The sequence below is a fragment of the Sinohyriopsis cumingii genome, chromosome 13 (assembly GCF_028554795.1).
Source record: "Sinohyriopsis cumingii isolate HCF-2022 chromosome 13, ASM2855479v2, whole genome shotgun sequence".
Taxonomy (NCBI): domain Eukaryota; kingdom Metazoa; phylum Mollusca; class Bivalvia; order Unionida; family Unionidae; genus Sinohyriopsis; species Sinohyriopsis cumingii.
The window spans coordinates 11,907,185-11,928,658 of NC_142973.1; the positions used below are offsets into that span (position 1 = coordinate 11,907,185).

Genomic DNA, 21,474 nt, shown 5'->3' on the forward strand with positions numbered 1-21,474 from the left:
ATAGAAAACATGTAGTTTTGTGGCTTTTAAATCAAAAGGTGTGTCTTTATTTGTACACTCAGATTTGTGCATCTGAGCCAGTTTTGCCCAGTACCTGAAGTGCTTAGCACAATATATAAACTAATCATCATATCATTATAATATATATCATGTTAAAAGAAACCTACCCACCCAAATTTTAAAAGCAGTGCAATAGGAAACATGTGCTTTCACTGGCCTTGTAGTGAAAGTTAAAAAGAATCATGCCAGGATATAAAACCTAACCTCTCTAGCACAGCAAGTAACACATCAAGCAGCAGTCTGTTGCCAGTGCCTACATGTTATTTCAGGAATGGTCCTACTGGAAACTCACTTAAAATACTGTCACAGTATTCTTACTGGAGAAAATCAAGAACATCCTAGGCTTCCAGAAGCACCATTACCAAATGCGTGTTCCATACATCATCTATATGGAATGTGAGGCACTGAACATGAGAGTGGAAGACTGCTGCAATGGAGTGTCTCCAAGGTGTCAACAATATACCACGGCATTGAGATTATCAGAACATTTAAGCCCAAACACGAGTTTTGGAGATCTGAGAGGTGTTTCATAGATAATAGCAAGACTACAGGAATCAACTGACTGCCCCATGTGAAAAGCCAGGTGATGACAAAGTATAAGACCACAGCCATATTACCAGCAAGTACTGCAGACCCATATACAATGTACATTACCTCAAGAAAATACAAAATGACAGATGTGTTTCATAACCTGTGTGGCTACAATGGTAACCTTATTGAGGCTATCTGAATTGCCTCATCAGAGAACATCAGTGCCATTACAAGAAACATGGAAAAGTACACGATGTTCATTAGATCAGTTAGTTTGTTGACAGCCTCTAGTTCACTAACAGTAGCCTCAAGAAACTGGCTGCCAATATATCAAAGGAGGCATTTGTGCTATGGTGCAGAACATGGTCCATGGCACTCACCTTTTGCTTGACAAGCATCTCTACCTAAATTTATGTTCTTCCACTGAATATGGCCTAAAATGGCTATGAGCACGAGAAATACCTTTGGTTGCAAAGCTATTGGCAATTAAAAGTGGTAACACTGGTGCTGGTGTGCATTTTCAAAGCTTTCTTGCGAATTCTCGCTCCAACACAGCCTGGAGTCGGCTAATCATTATATTTTGCCTGCTATGACCTCTTTAAAAAAAACCCACTATTTTCAAGATGGCTGCCATGATGGTTATATTGGATATAAGACTGGTACAATTTCTATTTAGAACCATTCAACATTGCAACAGTAACAGGTAATTTTCACTGCTATTAAAATAATGCATTTTTTCAGCAACTGATCCAGCTAAAAGTGCTTCAGAAAACTCACTTCCTATCCCCTACTGGGAACAAATTTGTTCATGTTCCTAACTTTTCCCCATTTTCCCACTAGTGTGGGAAGACTTTTCTACATGTACCAAGTAAAATTTATTGAAAGTGAAATGAAAAGAAAGGATTTAAGCATAAATCTAATTACGACAATGATTAGCTTTGTATTTCCACTACATACCATTTTTTTTTTTTATGCACAGTCATCAATGAAATGCATTCTGGAAACTTACCTAGTATAACTGGCTTCACTTGAGGCTGCATATAGGTTTTGGCTGCAATAAAAGAAAGAAATGAGTCATGATTATGAATTCATTCAATCAAAATTCTGTCAAAGTTATCTTCTTTAATTGCAATGTTTACTGTGTTGAAAACAGGTTCCGTACAACCTCCAGTGACAAATTTTGGAGGCCCTCCAACTCATTTAATCAGACTAGTAAAAAAATGTACATAACTGTACCACTTACTGTAGGCAGCTAGTTGGTTGACTGGTTGGTTGAGCTGCACATAAGACATGATGATTTTAAGAAACAGTTCCATCTTATTTTTCTTGTTAATAATCAAGTATCCAACCAACCAGCACTGTTTACAATATGAAACTGTGGAGTCTTTTCTACTGTAATTAAATGATATTTAATATTGCTGATTCAAAGAAATTTGTTTCTCATTTGGAACAATAAAATTACCAAGCTCAAATTCTGCTTTAAAAACATTTTAGTGAACAAAACCATCAGTTCTTTAAAGAGACCTTTTTGTAATAAACTGTAGGACTGCTATAAAACTGAACTCCTCTGATCTTTATAGAGTGGTCCAAATATGGATTTGACTGCTGGAAATTGTAATTTGCAGTTTGGAGTAGAGCAAGTAAATTTTAATTATTAAACTTTGCTAATTTTCCTGCATCTGTTACAGTGTACTTCTGACATTAACCCTTTCATCACTATCAACTGGTTTTCTGGTCCAAGGTAAGGAAGTCCGTAAACACTATGGACTGCTTTACTGGTCTGGAGCAGAGTTCTGTGATGTTATAGTACCAGACTATATAAATTTCGGGGTAGCTCTAATCACTTCCTTCTTGTAATGTAGATATTATATTCAGATTATCTTGTGATTTTAGCTTGTATACAACTAGAAATATCAAATAGGCACTTTTAACGAGTTTTCTGAATGGTGAATTTTTGTATCCAAAATGGCTGAGTCCGAAGAAAGATCAGATAAGAGTGACGTGTCAGATTTTGAATTATCTGAGGATTTTACCAAGTTTGACCTAGTATAGTTGGATGAAAATGAGAGAAGACATCTGGAGAGACAATGGCATGTGCTTGTGGGTAGGACATTGAACGATTTGAACCGGAGGAATTGTATGCTCCACTTAATTTTGTTTGGACGAAGTTGGAAAACCAGAGATTTGTTTCAGTTTTCTGACAGAGTTGGACCCACCCGAGTGTTAGATGGCTCCAGGAAAGCTTTGGAATATTTTCAAATATTCTATTCAGATGAAGTTTTTGGAAACAATGTCCATCTAATGTATTTCAGTGCAATGATCAAACGTGCCAGACGCAATACAGGTGTGTGGACAGATCTCACCTTGGATGAAATCAAGGCATTTTAAGGCATTTTAATTATTATGGACACCATGAAATATGACAGAGATGAATTGTATTAGTCGGAAAGTGATAAGCACTGGCTTCTGGGATACAAAATTGGCCAAGTTATGTCCAGAGATCGATTTTTTCAGATCAGACACTACCTGCACTTCAGTGATGACAGGTGTGTTGCAGATTACACAAGGTGAGATATTTGTTAGATCATTTAAGACATGCATTCCAGTCTAAGTACGTCCCTCACAAAAAAGTTACAGCTGATGAAGCAATGATACCATTTAAAGAAACAATACATGAAAGATAAGCTGGTTCAGTTTAGAATAAAGATATGGGTTCTGGCAGATGCTGCGATGTCATATTGTTATAATTTTGACGTTTATGTTGGAAAAAAATGCAGAAGTTGTGTGAATGGTAACCTTGGCCTGTCATCTAAGGTGATAATTGCTCTTACCAAACCAACTGAAATGAAGGGCTGTGACATATACACTGACAATTTCTATACAAGCCCTCACCTGGCTGATTACCTGTACCAATGGAAAACATACCTGTGTGGAACAATAAGAACCAATCATAAAGATTATCCAAAAGCCCTGGTACAATCAAATGCTGCTGCTAGAAAAATGTGTAAAGGAACATCAAACTGGCTCATAAGTGGGCCATTGCTAGCATCCTACTGGAAAGACAATCGTATTGTCTACTATCTTTCACTGTGTCACCAACCAGTCAAAATACAGAGCGGCAGAATAAAGATGGAACAAGAACTCAGCTTCCTTGTACACGTACAGTGACAGATTATGCCAAATACATGGGAGGTATAGACAGGTTAGACCAGAGCACAAGATTGAAAAAAGAAAAGATAACCATGCGATGGTATTGTTGGATAGAGATAAAATTGAGAGTGTGTGCACTGTATAACGCCTTTGTCTTGGATGGTACAGTTGTGAATCATAATCCACCTGGAAAAAGGGCGAGACTTGTTATCATTTTGCATGGATGTAGCCTATGAGCTGATGACAGATTGGCTTCATCTGTATAAAGTTTAAAGTCCCTTCTGCTTGAATCCTGTCAAATTTGGTCAAATTCTTACAAATAATTGTTGAAAATCAGTTGTTAAAAGATTTTTCACCGTTAGTACCAACAGCAGTATTTGATGCAAAGTTTGCAACATTTGTATTAATCGGAAAACTCATGAATGATGGTTTCTGTTAAATTTGGTAAAATGTTCAGCTAGGTTTGAAATGTTTTTTTTTTTAGTGACAGCAGCCATATTTGATAGCAAATCGGCATCATACTTGTACAACTGGAAACCATCAATGTGGAGATTCTGTTGGTTAAATTTGGTCAAATTCTCTTTAAGTCTTTTGAGAAGAAATCAGTTTTTCTGTTTTAGTAACATGGCCACATCTGATGTTGGATCATTTGCAAAACTTTTAGAGACCTTCATGCCATCCTCTGACATGAGTTCATTCACAATTACTATTTACATTATTTTAAGTTTTTTTCTCAACAACCACTGCAAAGAGACCTTCATGCCGTAAATGATGGAGCTTGTCATTGCTTGGACTATACTGAAAGCCTTTCATACCAGGATGCTTTCAGACTCATTTGATCAATCTGAAGCGTAGTTTATGAGATCAGGTCATTTAACAATTTCTTTTCATTATTTTCAGAAATGGCAGCTATATCTGACAGCTGAAAAGCAGCATCTGAACAAATGTAAAAGAACTCAATGTCAGGGTGCTTTCCATCAAATTTGGTCAAAATGTCAAGACTTTTCTGCAGAAGTCATTTAAAGGTTCATCTATTTTTAATAACTGCCACATCTGATGACAGATCACAGATTCATACAGAATTATGAATGACAAATTCAAGGACTTTTCCCAATCTTTCAAAGACCACAAACAGATTTCTAAGACCTATTTTTGCTAACATTTTGTATACAAGTTATGTTATATGAGAAAACAATGAATGCAAAATACTACAATATTGTTATGATGAAATTCATACTATAATTAATTTCCTAAAATTACTTTATAATGATCTGGAAGATAGGTTAACACTCATTTTTATTTTAGAAAATGTAACTTATGTATAAAATTTCATACAAAATAAAATTGTTCTCTTAACAGAAATTAAAATGTTTGGGTTTATTTCAATTTTCAAAGACTTTTAAAGACGTCAAGGTAACCTGCTCGATTTTCCCAAACTTTCAAGGCCTTGAGAATGCTACCTCATTTTCCCCAAACTGTCAAAGACCTTCAAAGACCGTAAGAACCCTGGATCAGTATCACTTGAACAAATCTGAAATTAGTTTTATGCCAGGATACTTTCTTCCAAATTTCATCAAATTCTTTGTAGTGGTAGTTGAGAAAAAACTGTTAATAGCAATTGCGAATGTGCTCATGTCAGAGGATGGACCATAACATAAGCTCTGCCAAGTGGCCTATAAGCTAACTATATAATGCAGAAAATACATTCAGACTAAGGTAATCATCACAACAAAATGTTGGCCCCTTTTGCTTAAGTTTGTTTTTGCCATTTTTTATCAATACAGTTTAAAAACAACTTTTAAACAGCAATATCTAACCAGCATTATCCTCATGTTAAGTTAAACATGCACACTCAAACAGACAGACACACTCTCTCTTCCTCTGACCAGGGATACTTTTAACGGTTCTCTGAGGCAAAAATGGGCCCCTGGCATAATTTATGCTGTTTTTCAGCACATGATAGTTATACATTAAAGCCAGGAAGAACCTGGGGAAAAAAACAACAACCACCAACTCATGGCAAGCTATTGGCTAGCTTTCTCACTTGTCCACACTGTCTGAGCCTGAGACTCTAAACCCACATGTAATGAAGTGAGATGGCAGTGATTGGTAAAGGCAAGTGAATAGACTACTTGGCCCCCATGACACAATAAAAAAGATTTCAAAGTCATGCAAGATTTTCTCTTTTAACAATTTACTCCTGAATATGCAACAACTGGGGGACTGAAGAGGGGTTGTTGTTGTAAAACATATTTTAATTATGTCATGCTGAAATGCAAGAATAGCATAGTTAAGATGTCCTGGCATGGTCAAGGCTACGAAGTGATCCAATACCATGCAATGGAGCCATTAAAGTTACTGTCCAAGGCCAAAAAAGGACACAAGTAAAAATCTACTACTCAAGCGGAGTTGTTTTTCAGTAAGTTTGGCTAATAAAGTTATTATGCCCATAAAAGGTAAAATATATTGGCATGTTTAGCATCTTAGTTATTTGAGTAATTTGGAATACTGTTCTTCTTTGACTCTTACCATGATAGATGGTAAAATAAGCAGCAAGGGAGGGGGAATTCAACAACTCTCCACCCCCAAGTCTCAAAAAGACTGATGCTCTACTGGCTGAAAAGAATTTCCAGGAAGTCATGACAAGACAAAAATTTCAAATCACCTTCAATAGATGTCACATTGGCACCATTTTCATTTAGGACCAGGAAGACATAATAAGAAGTCTTCAATGTGGAAACTCCATCCATTTTGGAGAAGTAAGAATAACACGATTTTCACGATGTCTGCCATAGTGGTTATGTTGGTTATCAAACTGGCACCATTTCCATTTAGGACCATAAAGGTCTTTTGGAGAGAGCATAATACTAATATGACCAGCCATTCAGAAGTAGTCATAACAAGATTTTCAAAACGGTCATTGTGGTGGCTGTATTGGAAGCAGATCAATACCATTTTCATTTACAACCATCAAGACATTACAAAAAGTCTGTTAGTGAAAGCCCAAGGTTTGTACAACCATCCATTCAGAATGAGTTTCAATATCAAGATTTTAGTTTTGAATGTGCAAATGGCATTTAGGTCCATCCAGATCTCTAATGAAATCATCTGGCAAAAACCCAATGGCAGTATTTCTTTTTGTTCAGGAGAAGCCATATCAAGATTTTCAAAATCAGCACCATTTCCATTTAGGACCAACTAAAAATCATGTGTCTTTTAGTGAAAACCTAATTCAGGAAAATGAACCATGAGAAGTTTTCAAAGATGGCTGCTGTGGTAGCTAAAATGAACTTCAGATGAACACCAATTTCATTTAGGATCAACTAGACTTCATAAAAAATCTTTCAGAGAAAACTCCTTGGTGATATTACCATCCATTTAGGAGGATCAGTAATAAGAAAATTTACAAGATGGCCACTGTGGCAACCATATAGAATGTCCAATTAGAACCCTTTTCATTTAGAACTAGACATCATAAAATGTCATTTAGTGGAAATCCATTGTCAATATGACTTTCCATTCAGGAGGAGTAGCGATAACAAGATTCTTAAAATGGCCACTGTGGTAGCCATACTGGATGTCTGAGCAGCACCAATTGTACCAACCCCAAGCTGATACAGCCATCCATTCAGGGGCAGCAATAACAAGATTTTTCATTATGGGCACTTTGACAGCTATACTGGATGTACAAGCAGCACCAAACAAACATGGGTCCTTGTGATATCTCTTGCACGCTTCCAAAACTGGAGAGGCCAAATTGAGAGTTTTTGTGGGTTTGGATTTTAATCAAAGCTTTAAAAAAAATTCAGTCTTATTGCTACGATGTCTGCAGTGTCAGTTTATAGTGATGTGCAGCACTGGGGCATCATCCCGCAGAGATTTAGCATGATGCCCCACCCAGTCACATTATCCTGACACCAGGCCGACCTGTCAACTCAGCCGGGGTTCAAACCCTTGAAGTCCCGTGTGTTGGTGTTTGTAAAAACTTTTTTTAATCATCCCTGGAATCATACTACTGTTGATGGTCCTTATCTCACCACACTAATGATGGATTATAAGCCAAGAAATATCATCGAGCTGTGACAAGCTGCTAGATCAAGGAACAGAAACCTTGATCTGATGATAAATCAGACAGAAAATGAAAATGAACTTTCAACTTACAAGCAGTCTTGTTTGTGAAATGTAGTAATTATCGACCTGAGTTAATGTTAACAATGGATACTGAATCAGAAATTGACCTGTTTTATGTTGATTTGAGCAATATCAGTGAATTTTAGGCTAGATCAGTACATATTTGTTTACGGTCATCCTATGGGTTAGTGGAAATATATCCTAATTTCAAGCACTGTGTATATACAAAGTTATTTCTCTTTGTCCAGGGGATAGGTGCTATGAAGACCACTCCAGTTACCTTTGACCTAGGAAGAATGGTCATGATGCAGCACGTGTGTATGTGTGTGTGTGTGCGCATGTGCATGCACATGTGCACATGCCCGATGTCATTGCAGACACCCCAAGTTTTTGTACAATAGCTCTCTTGTGCTTCATAGAAGCTAAAACTGACTGTTAATGTTCATGTACCACTTGCGATGCCTGTTTAAAGACTCATCTGAAAAACTGTTGAAATCAAGCTTCACATCAAATCTGGTTAAAATCCAGCCCAAATATGCTCATCATCAAACTCATCATTTTTGGATGAAGCTTCATAGCAAGTATGTGACTGACACTAAAAGAGATGTATCCAAGAGCATTTACAAGACTTGGCATGAAAGGATGGACACATACAGACCGATGCACACTGACAATTTTGATGTCCCCTTGCATTAGGGACAATAATACGAGCCAAGGCAGAGTGTAGACAATTAACAATTAGTAATCCACATGTCAAGTTTTTTCAAGGGCTGTAATTCTTCAAAATATGTGCAGAATGTACTCATCATTAACTTGTCTGAACTGAAGCTCCACACAAAATGTGGCTGAACCCTAATAATAAATGTGAAAGCTACAGCATTCAAAAAAAAAAACTGAAGAATCGAAGAGCTCAAGTAATAATGCTTCATTAAACATGATCATTGCCCGATTAGGCCAGCTCCATTATCTCAGCATTATGTAGCCAATAGTGTCACAAGTACCATTAAGAACCAACACAACAAAACAAAAGATCAAAGAAATGAACATTCACTGTGAGATACCGACACATTTCTATTTTATCAATACAAGCAAGTATTTATATCCCTCTAACAACAGATAATTGATTTATCAAACGCTTTGAATGACAATATTTAAACATAAAATTAACATAAATGTTAATTTTCTCCTGAATTAATTATGTCTTAAGTGTTACATAGAAGCTGTTGAACTGTATCAAGGCAGGTATGTCCCTTTATATAGCCACTCATTTTTTTCAAGGCAAAAAAGCCAATACAACTAAGTACTCATCATTAAACTTTTCAGAGCCCTTAAGAAGAAGTTTGTGAGCCAATCTGATTTAATTATAGTAAAGATTTCAATCTAATAATAAATGTAGAAGCTGGGGTTCAAAGTGTTGTGTCCATGCTAAAACCTTAATTCTAGGTACCCTGTTCAGAATATGTTCATCACTGAATTCAACCAAGCTTTTGTGTGATAAGGTTTGACAGCAGCTTGGCCGAAATATAATAACATGGAAACTAAAGTGTTCACAAGGCTGTGCATCAGCAAACCCTATGCTATGACAATCAAGGGTCATAACTCTAGAACATACACTCAGAATGTGTTTTATCATCAGACTCATCCTAGCTGCTATTGAGATGAAGTTTCTAATCCAGTAATAAATCTGGATGCTAAAGCATTTACATTATGGACACAGAATTTCCTGTCGAAGCAAAGGGGGTTAATTTCTATGAGCAAATTTGGGTATGATGTAAATAGATTTCTTAGTTTGTAAGAAGAGAAAAAAAACCACATTCACTCCAAGAAATGACAACAAGACAAAAGGGTAAACAGTACAATAAATAACATGCTGGCATAGTAATCTTCGAACAATACATACAAATGGGATTTTTCACGTGAAAATTTAATACGAAAAATTTGTGATCAACATTAGCTACATGAACTAATTACAAACTAGGATATATGAAAAGCAATCCAAAATACCTTTTTCCTGCTCTGTTATGAGTGTCTGGAGTGCAATAGCGGCCTCCACTCGAACTGGAAGTTCCTTGTCATTGCATAAACAACTTCGTGTGTGCTCCAATGCTTGGTACAAATTGCCGTCACTTTTAAACTTCAGCTCACTAAAGTAGCGCATGACCCAACATCCCTGACAAAGAACCATGCAAAGTTGTTTTACTTTAAGACTGCAAGTTCTATTAAATATTACACACCTGTTATTCTTATAAAAAGGTACTGAAGTATCAGAAATTTTTGTGAGGGACCAATTTTAATTGTTCCTTGTCATCAAAACCCTTTGAATTTTTTTTATAAAACATTTTATACTGTTCCAATGCACACAAAGCTATAACGTATCCAGTAGCTTAATTTCCACTCACTGCCTTTAAAATCAATTTGAGTTAAGTAAAGATGGAGAGAAATAAGAAAATGCACAAGGTATTCAAACACTAGTAATACTGAAAATGACAGAAATAATAATAAAAAATACTAATATATGAAAATTAAATTTATTACTTAATCAAATTGAAATATTTGAATCCTTCTGAAAACACATTTTATTTTATCCGTGCATTTTTAATCAAAATGAACAAGCCTGCAAAATATTAGATGTATTGCTTGAAGCTGTATTTTTAATGAAACACTGTGTATATACACTAATTACAGCAGAGTATTAAATCTTACACTTCAGTGATTATAGGACAAAGCTAATGAACCAACATCATGTTAATCAAATCTCATTATACACACAAATGCTTGTCAGTTAATAAAATCTCCAAATTGGTTTATTAAGTCCAGCTTTCTCAAAACAATAATTAGGTCTGATCTTTCACTCAACTGTTGCATTAGCTACAATTATCCATGCAGCATAAATTGGACTGTTCAGCACGAATTGTCCCGTTCAGCATGACTTGGCTTGATTAATGAGGTTGCAAGGGTCACTTATACAGTGCACCAGTAACATTCTTTTTTGTGTTGGCTTGCATGACCTAGTTAACATACCAGTTGTGGAAGAGTTCTTCTTTGTATTCATTATTTATTGTCTTGTAGCTGAAGTTCTCTACATGAAGCTGAACAAACAAAGGAGAGATTCCATTGTGTTTCAATTAGGTTAGCATCTTCACACTTTGGTAGCATCGACTTCACTTGATGTTCAGCACTCAGATGAAACCATGGTGTAAATGATCGATCTTGAAATGTATATTATTTGAGCACATAGAGGTGGTAATATTGTTTTTGTGTTGTTAGCTTCATTGGCTTAACAAACACAGTGTGTGCAAGTATTTAACTTGTTAGTCTTTGATTCATGCTCATACATTAGTATTGTTTAAAATACTCAAATGACCACCTTTTGCATCAGCCTAATTTTTTGCTTTTGAATTTTTTTATGGAGGGGTTTTTGTAGAGGTTAAACCATGAAATTCAATACTTACTAATATGTAAACTTTGACAGGCAAAATGACCAATTTAAGTACCCTTGAAACTGTCTTATTTTTTGAGCCCCAAGAAAATAAAAGATACTGTGTGTCATGTTTTGCGGTTCAATGAAATTGAGAAATAATGGGCAATGAAACACAAGATGGAAGTAGTAACTTTTGATTGAGAGGATCCAATTCCTCTATTTAAAGGAAATACCTGTCTTATCAGACTCCCATCTCAATTTCCTTTTCAAATTTTTTTTTTTCAATGCTGAATAAAGCCACATATTCAACATTTTGTTTAGCTTTGGTGGAGTGGATCTGTAGTATAGTGGAGGTTTTAATGCATTATATTCAGGTAAAGAACCTGAAGAAGATGGATTTATACAATCTACAAAAGTACCAATTGAAAAAGTAGAATCATAAAAACCTACCCTGGCTCTGAGGAAACCATGTGGACTAGTGAATTCTGGGTACACATGCGATGTCAGCATCATTTCTGCTTGATCTTTGTAAATCTTCCGCTGAAAAAAAAAAAACAACAGAAATGTTTGCAAGACTTGGACAGCAACATATCTATTTCACAACTAAACCTCTCAGTACTTTGCAAGCAGTACATGTCCTGTCAAGATTTCTCAATGTGCAGATTAGATTACAAATACATCCAAAAGCTGAATTTGAATGATGTATAATAAATCAATGTGCAAAGGTCTCCGAAAGTATCAAAAGAAATTGAGGAATAATTCTGATATTTATTGAAAATTATTGAAGCTGGCATAAGAGGCAAACTTCATTAAATACCACTGGCAACCCACAAGATGTTTGACAAATTGGGAGAAAATTATTAACTATTTTTCTTTCAAGTCACAGGTAAGTTAATGGAATATAGTGAGGTTGAAATTATTAGCTCTGATTGATATCTATGCAAGTCTAAATTTACTCCAGCCAATAAGATGAAATTTGTCCAAGATGGTAAATACAACTGTATGTAATAATGTAACCTTCCATTACAATTTTTTATATTTACAGTTGGATGGCTTTAACACACTTTTAACACATTCATGGCAATGGGGAGAAAATAGAAACAATGTACCTTCCCAAAGGACATGCTGAGGTAACATACTTTAGCTGGCCTGGGTGAGCACCAAACCAACCCTTGGATTACAACTTAAATGCTGCTATGCAACCATGGCAATAGTTTTAGCCATGGTACAAGAACTAATGCAATGCCTTGCAGGGGCCCCAAGTGACAGAGTGGTCTAAAGCGCTCTCTGTTACAGATCACTGCCATCTCACCTATGTCTGCGTGGGTTCGCGTCTCAGATTCGGCAAATGTGGTTATGTGAGAAAGCTTGCCAGTAGCTTCTCGTGGGTCGGTGGTTCTTTCCGGGGTTTTTCCTCCACCATTAATACTGGCTGCCATATATAGCCTATCATTTGCTGAAAAATGGCGTTAAACCCTACAACAGCAGCAATGCCTTGCAAGACAAAAAGTTGTTTTGTTCCAACTTCATAGATTACAGACTCCAATTAAAATTTATGGTCAATTTGTTTAAGAGATACCCAGTCAAATTGCTAAAATAATGATAAAAAAGTATGTGAAAATGCTCTTCAGAAGGTAGAGACCCCAAAACATTTCATGTACCTTTTCTGAAATGCAAGTGAGAAAAAATAAAATGAATAGAAAACAAAGCTATGTGAATGCCGAATGAATGCAAAATCAAATAAACTTTCCGTTTACTAAACACTGCTTCACTAGAGTCATAAATGCTGAACGACTGAAGAAAAAATGATCAACCATAACAATGAAGAATAAACCATACTCAACAAGAGTCTGTCAAAGGAACTGACCATCCTGAAAGAATTTCCAGGAATCCAAGACAATACTGTTTCTTCAAGTGTTGAGTTTTGAAACCATATCTAATATTCTTGAGCAATAAGTAGATTTTCATTCTGAGTTGCAAAGGCTCTCATTGAAATCCAGTTTTTATAGGGAATTGACTCTTCAAGACTGACAATCCTTAGCACATGAATGTGAGGAAGTCAGACAAGATTGAGACTGGTGATAAACCCACCCACCCCAGATGTACAAAGTCTTACTTTTCCCAATTCACTAAAATACTGATGCAACTCAAGAGGGAGGAGTTCATTTCTGCCTTTGACAAGAACAGAACTTATTGTACGTTGCTGGAGGATCTCATCCAAATATGCACCATTCACCATGGATGAAGTCGGCCAAAGCAGGGTGACAACATGGTTCACATTTGTTTTATAAACACTCACAGGTTTATGTTCTGACCAAATAAAGAAATCAAAGGTGGCAAATATTCCCACTAAAAAAATGAAACATTTGTAACAATGGGAGGATAGGGACATGAAAGTAAGCATTGGTCAGATCAAGACAATCAGCAACCTTGTCTGATAGAGAATTGGATTGATCATGGTCTCCATCTTAAATTTCAGTTGAACTATACACTGATTGAGGAACTCGGGTTGATGATCAGCCTGTGCTTGCCCCTGTTCTTTTGCATTAGGAAGAGTTTGTAATAAAACCTTGGAGACTGCAGTTTTTAAAAAAATCCACATCTAACTTGTTGACTTGAACTGGTTAAGTAAGGCTTGGAGGACAAAAAAAACCTGTCTCCTGCCCCCTCTATAAGGCTGCCTCATAAACTGACTGGATTGTGGTTTCTTGATGTTTGTTTGGGAACAAAATTGATTCTGGGCCTTGAATAATTCCTTCTCATTTCGTCTCTAATCATTGCTACTTTGAGGCTAAGACTGACATGACTTAGGTGATTGTGGATGCTATGTGGCAAGTTGCAGGGAAAGTTCCTGAGCTGACCCTCTTCCAACAACCTCAGTCTTGCCCCTAACATGCAATGGCACCCCAAACAGTGTTCTCAATGACAATGCAGGATGCAGTTTAAGCAATGTAGAACATAGTCATTCATCATACCAAATCCAAATTTGCAGAGGCAGTCACAGCACTTGCTTTGGAATAATGTGCTACTCTATTAACAATTCTTGCAATTTAGGCCATCAACTCCCAGGCATGCTTGTAACCAGATTTTCAGCAAGCTGGAAAATCACTACCGAGGAAAAGTCCGGCATTGAAGATAAGGATATAATTCTGCATAGTAGCTTCAATGTATTTCAAAATACATCATATACATTTTATAAAAACATGCAGCAAAGATAATGACAGCTACAAAAGGATTTTCAAGAGGTTTATAACATGTAATGACAACTGAAGCAAACCTTAAATCTGGTGACACCTGGTGGCAACGAGAGGTATTCAGCTACAGATACTGCCCTTCATGGATATGATATAGACAGAAAGGCAATACTCATACTAAAAGGATGGCTGGATACAGGAGGCATTAAGCATTTATTCCTAATGCTAATGTAATCAGGAAACATATTTGCAGGAGAAACAAGATTTTCTTGCTGCTGTCATAATGGTCATATTAGATATCAAATTGGAATAAATTTAATTTAGGACCAACCAGAAAGCAGAGGTCTTCTGGTAAAAAAAAAAAACCCATGTCAATATCATTTTCTGTTGAGACAGAGAAGTGATAAGGTTTTCATGATGGCCACCAGGGTAGCTATGTTGGATACAAATTAGACACCATTGTCATTTAAGACCAACTAGACATTAAAAGTAGTCTTTTGGTGACAGTTTTATTTAGAGCCCATTATGTCACAATGTCATAGCAGGAAAGAAGACTCATTAAAAGACCAAAGGGGTTAAGCTGTAACCTTCAGAAAGAGGATGGGAAGGATGCTTATCCAGGCTGTCTCCATACCATCATTTCAAAGATCCAACAAGTTAAGATCTTACAGATCAGACTCTGGTGAACTTGCTGCTCTTTCCTGACTTTGTGTATGCACAAATGTCTCTTATCAGTCGATAGCACTTAACCTACTTGCTCCTAGGCAATGGCCCTCTCCCTCCCTTGGAAGGGACCAATGATCTAGCACTAACAGGCACCAACACTAGAATGAAATTCAAGGGTCCAAGACCTTTCAATTTCTCTGAATCAGAGAAGACAGTCTCGGTTCCTGTCCAAATGGGCATGTAGGCTTCCTGAACTGATTATCCCAATCTGTTTCAATTATCCTAGTCACCCACCTGCCATGATAATGTTGTGCAGATAACCTTGTTTGTGTACAGTGACTACAGCATCTGAGCAGTCATAATAGCCAAGGCCTGTTAAGTTAACATGGTACAGGCCAACTACAGTCCAACAACAAACCTGGACCAAATTTACAAATTGAATTTTTTTCCAAAACCTTTCATCAACCATGCTGATGATGGTATTTTATTCTGCAAGAAAGCTCAACTTATTTCATGACTTTGTCCCCTCTAGGGGCCCCGAGTGGCCGAGTGGTCTAAAGCGCTCACCGTTCCAGATCACTGCCATTTCACCTCTGTCTGTGTGGGTTCGAGTCGCGGATTTGGCCAATGTTGGTATGTGAGAAAGCTTGCCAGTAGCTTCTCATGGGTCGGTGGTTCTTTCAGAGGGTTTCCCGGATTCTTCCTCCACCATTAATACTGGCCGCCATGTATAGCCTATCTTGTGCTGAAAAATGGCGTTAAACCCAACAACAACAACATAATGGGTGTTGATTTTTCATACATTCCCATACATTTGTCAAGTTAAGCTTGAACATTTTTTTGCTGTATTTTCTTTACATGCTCTAATTATAATGCCACTATACAGTATGAACAGGCAGGGTTTGAAGACTAACAGTATTTGTTTTGTTGTAGAAATATGTAGGAAGAGATTGTAAATATCTTAAACCTAACATTATCAAGCATTACACACCGATAAGAATCATGAAATAGAACAATGTTGAGAAATGACATAAATTCAAAGCTCAAGGCTCGGCTAGCATGGGTACATGGGAAAGCCTGCCAGTAGCTTCTCGTGGGTCAGTGGTTCTTCCCTGTTTTCCGGGGTTCTTCCTCCACCAGTTATACTGGCCGCAGTGTACAGCCTATCTTGTGCTGAAAAATGGCATTAAACCCTAGAACAACAATAATTGTCCCCTCTATGGAGTAATTGATTATTTCTGTCAAGAGGACTAATATGGTAAAGTAAATCAATTCTTTTACCCTTCAACACGAGCTTTTTATTTCGGCTTGTTGTTGTTGTTGTTGTGGGGTTTAACGCCATTTTTCAGCACATAAAAGGCTATGCATGGCAGCCAGTATTAATGGTGGAGGAAGAACCCGGGAAAAACCACCAACCCACGAGAAGCTACTGGCAAGCTTTCTCACATACCCACATTAGCCGAATCTGAGACTCAAACCCACGCAGACAGAGGTGAGATGGCAGTGATCCATAATGGAGAGCGCATTAGACCACTCGGTCACTCGGGGCCCCTATTTCGGCTTAACTGAAGGAATATAAAGTAGACAATAACCAATTTCTTTCTCTGTACAAATCAAGCAGTCTTATATGCTGTAGAGGAATACCGAGCTGTTTGGTTCTGTGATAAATAGTAGGATGAAGTGATCCAGACCTTCTTCCTCCAACAGCAAGTTCAGCCACTTTATGCCAAACCCCATTCTGCATCTGTCCACAGACAATCAACAGGACATTTATCAATAAATGTACATTTAGTACATGTTCAGCAATAGAGGTGCACAGATTTCCAGTTTTACCGTATTTTTTCCAGAGGTTCATACCATGGTACATTCTCACCATACTGGTACCTTGCATCATAAAGAACATAAAGAAATTCCCGTGTAATTCTAGTTATGAAAGTAATGCTTTTAACATGTTTTCATTTTACAGGACAAAATAATGCAACAAAATTATTTTTTTTATTTATAAAAAAGTAATATTTGTCAGAAAATAGTGAATATTACAAAATATAATAAAGTGCTAACCGCTTATGTCAACAAGCCTCTTATGTTGATGCAAATGTGAACTCCCTGCCCCCTGGTTTATTGTTACTAATTTGTTGAGTTTATGTCAAGGTCAAGATCAAAAATTTACGTACATGTCAACAGAAGCACACATGATTTTAGGCTTCCATTCACACAAAAAAAAAGCTTAACTTTTTTTATGGTCTCTCTCAACTCAGAACACCATGTATTGCAATCATGCTTCTTCTTTCCATTGCCATCAGTTTCCATTACACAAAGATTCATTGGATGAATTTAAACCTTTGACCAATCAGAATACTCTTTACCAGAGTCGTGTGGTAACTAATATATGGAATGAATAATTTACAAGGGTCATTGCGGAATGCTACTGAACAGTTCATTTTTTAAAAAACGGATCGGAGATGAAATTTAAAAAAAGGGACTATATCAAGAAAAATCAGATTCAAGTCGGGAGAAAAGCGGAATTCTGCTTTAAAACAGAGAAAAATCAAGTCTGCAGAAGCCAATAGGGCACGAACTAAACGAATCCTTCATTTTCTAGTCACTGATGTTAACAAGCTACCAGAATTGACCCATACTTTGTTCCACTGAACAAAAATATTTGATCTCTAATGGCTTTAATGTCGCCATCACATTAACAAATGAGGGGAAGGCTGAGATTTTCTTCTGAGCAGAGATATTCTATTTTCTTTTATCTCAAGATAATTTTCTTCCAAATAATATAATGGATATATGTTATTTTGCAATAAATCAGATCAAGAATTTTTTTCTAATATAATGGATATGATATGCTGTTATTTTGCAATAAATCAGATCAAGGCATTATTTTCCAAATAATATAATGGATGATATGCTGTTATTTTGCAATAAATAAGATCAAGATTTTTTTTTCTTCAGCACACTAAATTGTTGGTCCCTGATATAACTTTGGCTCACTGTGGTACATATGGTATGTTCAGAAATAACTATGTCCAAAATTATTTGTGATACCCAGCTCTATTAGACAGGTGTGGTGAGTGTCCCAAAGGGGTCTTAAGTGCCCCCATTCACCCACATCCTTAGATATATTAATGTGCTGAAATAGAAAAATTTTTAAAAAATGTAACCCAGAACAAAAAAAAAAAGGGTAGGTGATACTTACCCTTGCAACAATTTTGAGAAAAACAACGAAGTACAGCTTCACTGAGCAATATATAAAAAGGAATACACAGGCTATTAATGCAAGGACTGGGGACAAAAAGACTTGCGCGCACACACACAAAGGTTATATTTGGCAAAAAGAACCACAGAAAAAAATGGTTTAAAGCAGTAATGGCAGTAATGAAGAAGAAATTCATGGAATGTCTGGATGTACATGTGTACTGGCACGATAATTCAACGAAAAAGAGATGATATTCTACATGCTGACTATGACTAAAGAATCAGACTGTGATCAAGTTCTTTTAAAATTCTGAACTTCCAATTTGAAGGAGATATATTAAGCTTGCACTGTGAACTTTGAGTCCCTGATAAGAAAAGCAATGCAATAGAATATGGCATTATTGCAATTAAAGTGGCTCTGTTCCTTATCTTCAGATACATCCACATACCATTATTCATGACTAGATAGGGTCCAAAGAACAGAGATTGTCAAGAACAAACAAAAAACAAATATGTGTGTATGATTTGGTCTTTTAATGTAACTTAAAATTATTTAAGTCAAATCACTTCGATGTCCGCAGTGTGGCAGTTTATAGTGATGTCGCACTGAGGCATCATACTGCGACATGTAGCATGATGTCCCACCCAGTCACATTATCCTGACACCAGGCCGACCAATCCTAACACTAACGTCTTAATGCTGAGCGCGTAACAAGGTAGCTGTTAGTACCATTTTTATAGGGTATAATTTGGCCAGGGTTCAAATCCTGTGACCTTCCACATCAGAGGTAGATACTCGAACCACTAGGCCACAGGAGTGGTCACAAACAACTGTACAAATACCAACAGGCAAACACAACAACTCACCTTTAAGAGGACCTCAGCTACAGCGCCAATCATGTGTAGTGCACCATCTTTCTGTCGAGGGTCCACACTGTTTTGTGTCAAAATCTGCATGCAAAAACCCATGGCTTTCTGCAGAACCTCTTTACGTTTGGATGCAGCAGAATAGAACAGAGTCTGAGCTGCAATCACTGGGGACAAGAAATCTTCAAAAACATCTGGAAGAGACAATAATACAATTAGGTTCATAAACAAAGCACCAAACATGGTTCATAAAGCCTCAGATTTTTTACTTTTCAGGGATTTTTCAAGAACTTACCAAATTTTTCTAAATATTCTTAAGGAAATTTAACTTTTTCAATGTTATTTTATCCCTAAAAACATCAGGTACAAAATCAGAGGGAAAACTACAAAACCAATTATCACACCAATAAAGGATGCCACTTTATCTGGTAACAAACTAGGTATTGTCCCATTTGATCAACTTAGAAAGATCCAGCAGGAATGCAAATAAAGTACTTTCAATATTTTCATAACAATGATTCATTTTTAATGGGTTTTTTAAACATTATTTACTACAGCATTAACTAAATTATATTAACTCTCTGGGCAACATGAGAATTGTTCTAATAATTTAGAATTTAGTTAATTGGATCTTTTTATACACAACTGGGTCTGTATTTGTACAAATGTTTCAGGATGTGAAGTTGGTTCTAATGACTCTAAATTTAAATAACTGAAGCTGTTATTGGAATGGTCAGAGCTGATGTTCAACACTTTCTTTCTGGATCTGACTATTTATCTCTCAAGGAGAAGCATAATATGTTTTCACACTAAATGCAGATATTGTTTATGTTCATTACAACTTAACTTTCAAAACAAGAGTACTATAAATGGCACCCTTTACACCCAAACTAAGTTGTATAGTCCTTTATGCAGGTAACAAAAACTTTTTTGGCAGAAACTACATTTCATCTTTCAGTCACAGTGACCTTCATCTTTTGACACCCGCCAAAAGCGAGCCATCTGCAACATTAGTTAACTGTGGATGGTGGTAAACTTCAGCTACTGTGTGTCGGACTAACAGATATAACACAATACACAGTATAGTGAGCTTGTAACAACAAAAAAACAACAAGGATTGATTTGCTCTGAATCTATCCTTGCTACTGACCGTATTTGATGCGAATGTACTCCTGTGGGTCAGTGTTCCAGAGTTCCTCATCCTCATCACTGTGACACATCAGTGGAAATATTACCTCCTGGATAAGGGGCTGAAATTCAACAAGAGGCCCAAGAGGGTCTGAGTCTGAGGTTGTTCAATTGGCTGCCATCTGCCAAATATTTCAACATAAGAGCAGTTGGCCAAAAAATCTGTCAGAATTTCGCTTACTGTAAAAATTTCTTTCAATACTGTTGATTGCATTTATTATAAAATGAGTATTGTAAACTGCACATCATACACCCACCCCATGTTTAGTAGTCCTAATGTAGATCACTGACCAATAGACAATAATAAAGGAATTATATCATTTTTACAAGCTTGAAAGTTGATTAAGCAAGGAGGCTGTCAAGTTTGATCAAATTCTACTGAAAAGATTCGGAGAAGAAGTTATTTAAAGGTTTTAATTTTAGTTATAGCAATCATATGTGACTGAAATCAGCATAACTCCTATAAACTTCAAATTTCTTCATTTCAGTATGCCAACGCATTCAGCTGAGCTGTTTTATGAGAAGTCATTGAAAGAATTTTCAGTTTCTGGTAAAAGTAAACATATTTGTTGGCAGATCAGCATCATTAGCACAAATCTTCACACCAGAAGGCTTCCTCTCAAATCTAGTCAGCAAGTGGGTTTTAAGGCTGAGTGATATTGTTAAATGTATTAACACAATGCATATTCTTCTCATTCAAAAATTTTGCAAGAAGAATATCAAAATATCAAAGAAATGCATGAAGATGCATTTGCATTCTGGGTTTCATGCATCATTTTACAGTTTAACATTAATGTACACTAGTCATTTCTAGTAAACACAGTGCCTAGTCAATTACAGAATAACTTGCACAATTACACAATAACTTGCACAATTATAACAGATTAGATATATACAATACATATGTTACAGCTATATAATAGCATGGTTATATCAATATTGTCATAAAATTATTAAATATTCCCAATATTTGTATAAAATTATTATCTGTGTGTGAGATTTAGATTTTTAACATAGCTGTAACAACAGTTAATAGTGATACCTAGCACTGGGGCATCATGTCGC

At 36.4% G+C, this 21,474-nt stretch overlaps 1 protein-coding gene across 1 annotated transcript in view; it reads right to left on the minus strand.

The window, feature by feature from the left end:
• Nucleotides 1-21,474, minus strand: part of LOC149784946 (importin-7-like) — a 119,976-nt gene that overhangs the window by 41,982 nt on the left and 56,520 nt on the right. The window contains exons 11-15 of the mRNA XM_089978593.1: nt 20,372-20,471; nt 19,222-19,415; nt 11,744-11,833; nt 9,877-10,042; nt 1,601-1,642 (exon numbers count right to left, since the gene is read on the minus strand). Coding sequence (XP_089834719.1) covers nt 1,601-1,642; nt 9,877-10,042; nt 11,744-11,833; nt 19,222-19,415; nt 20,372-20,471 — 592 coding nt within the window. The remainder of the gene's footprint in view (nt 1-1,600; nt 1,643-9,876; nt 10,043-11,743; nt 11,834-19,221; nt 19,416-20,371; nt 20,472-21,474) is intronic.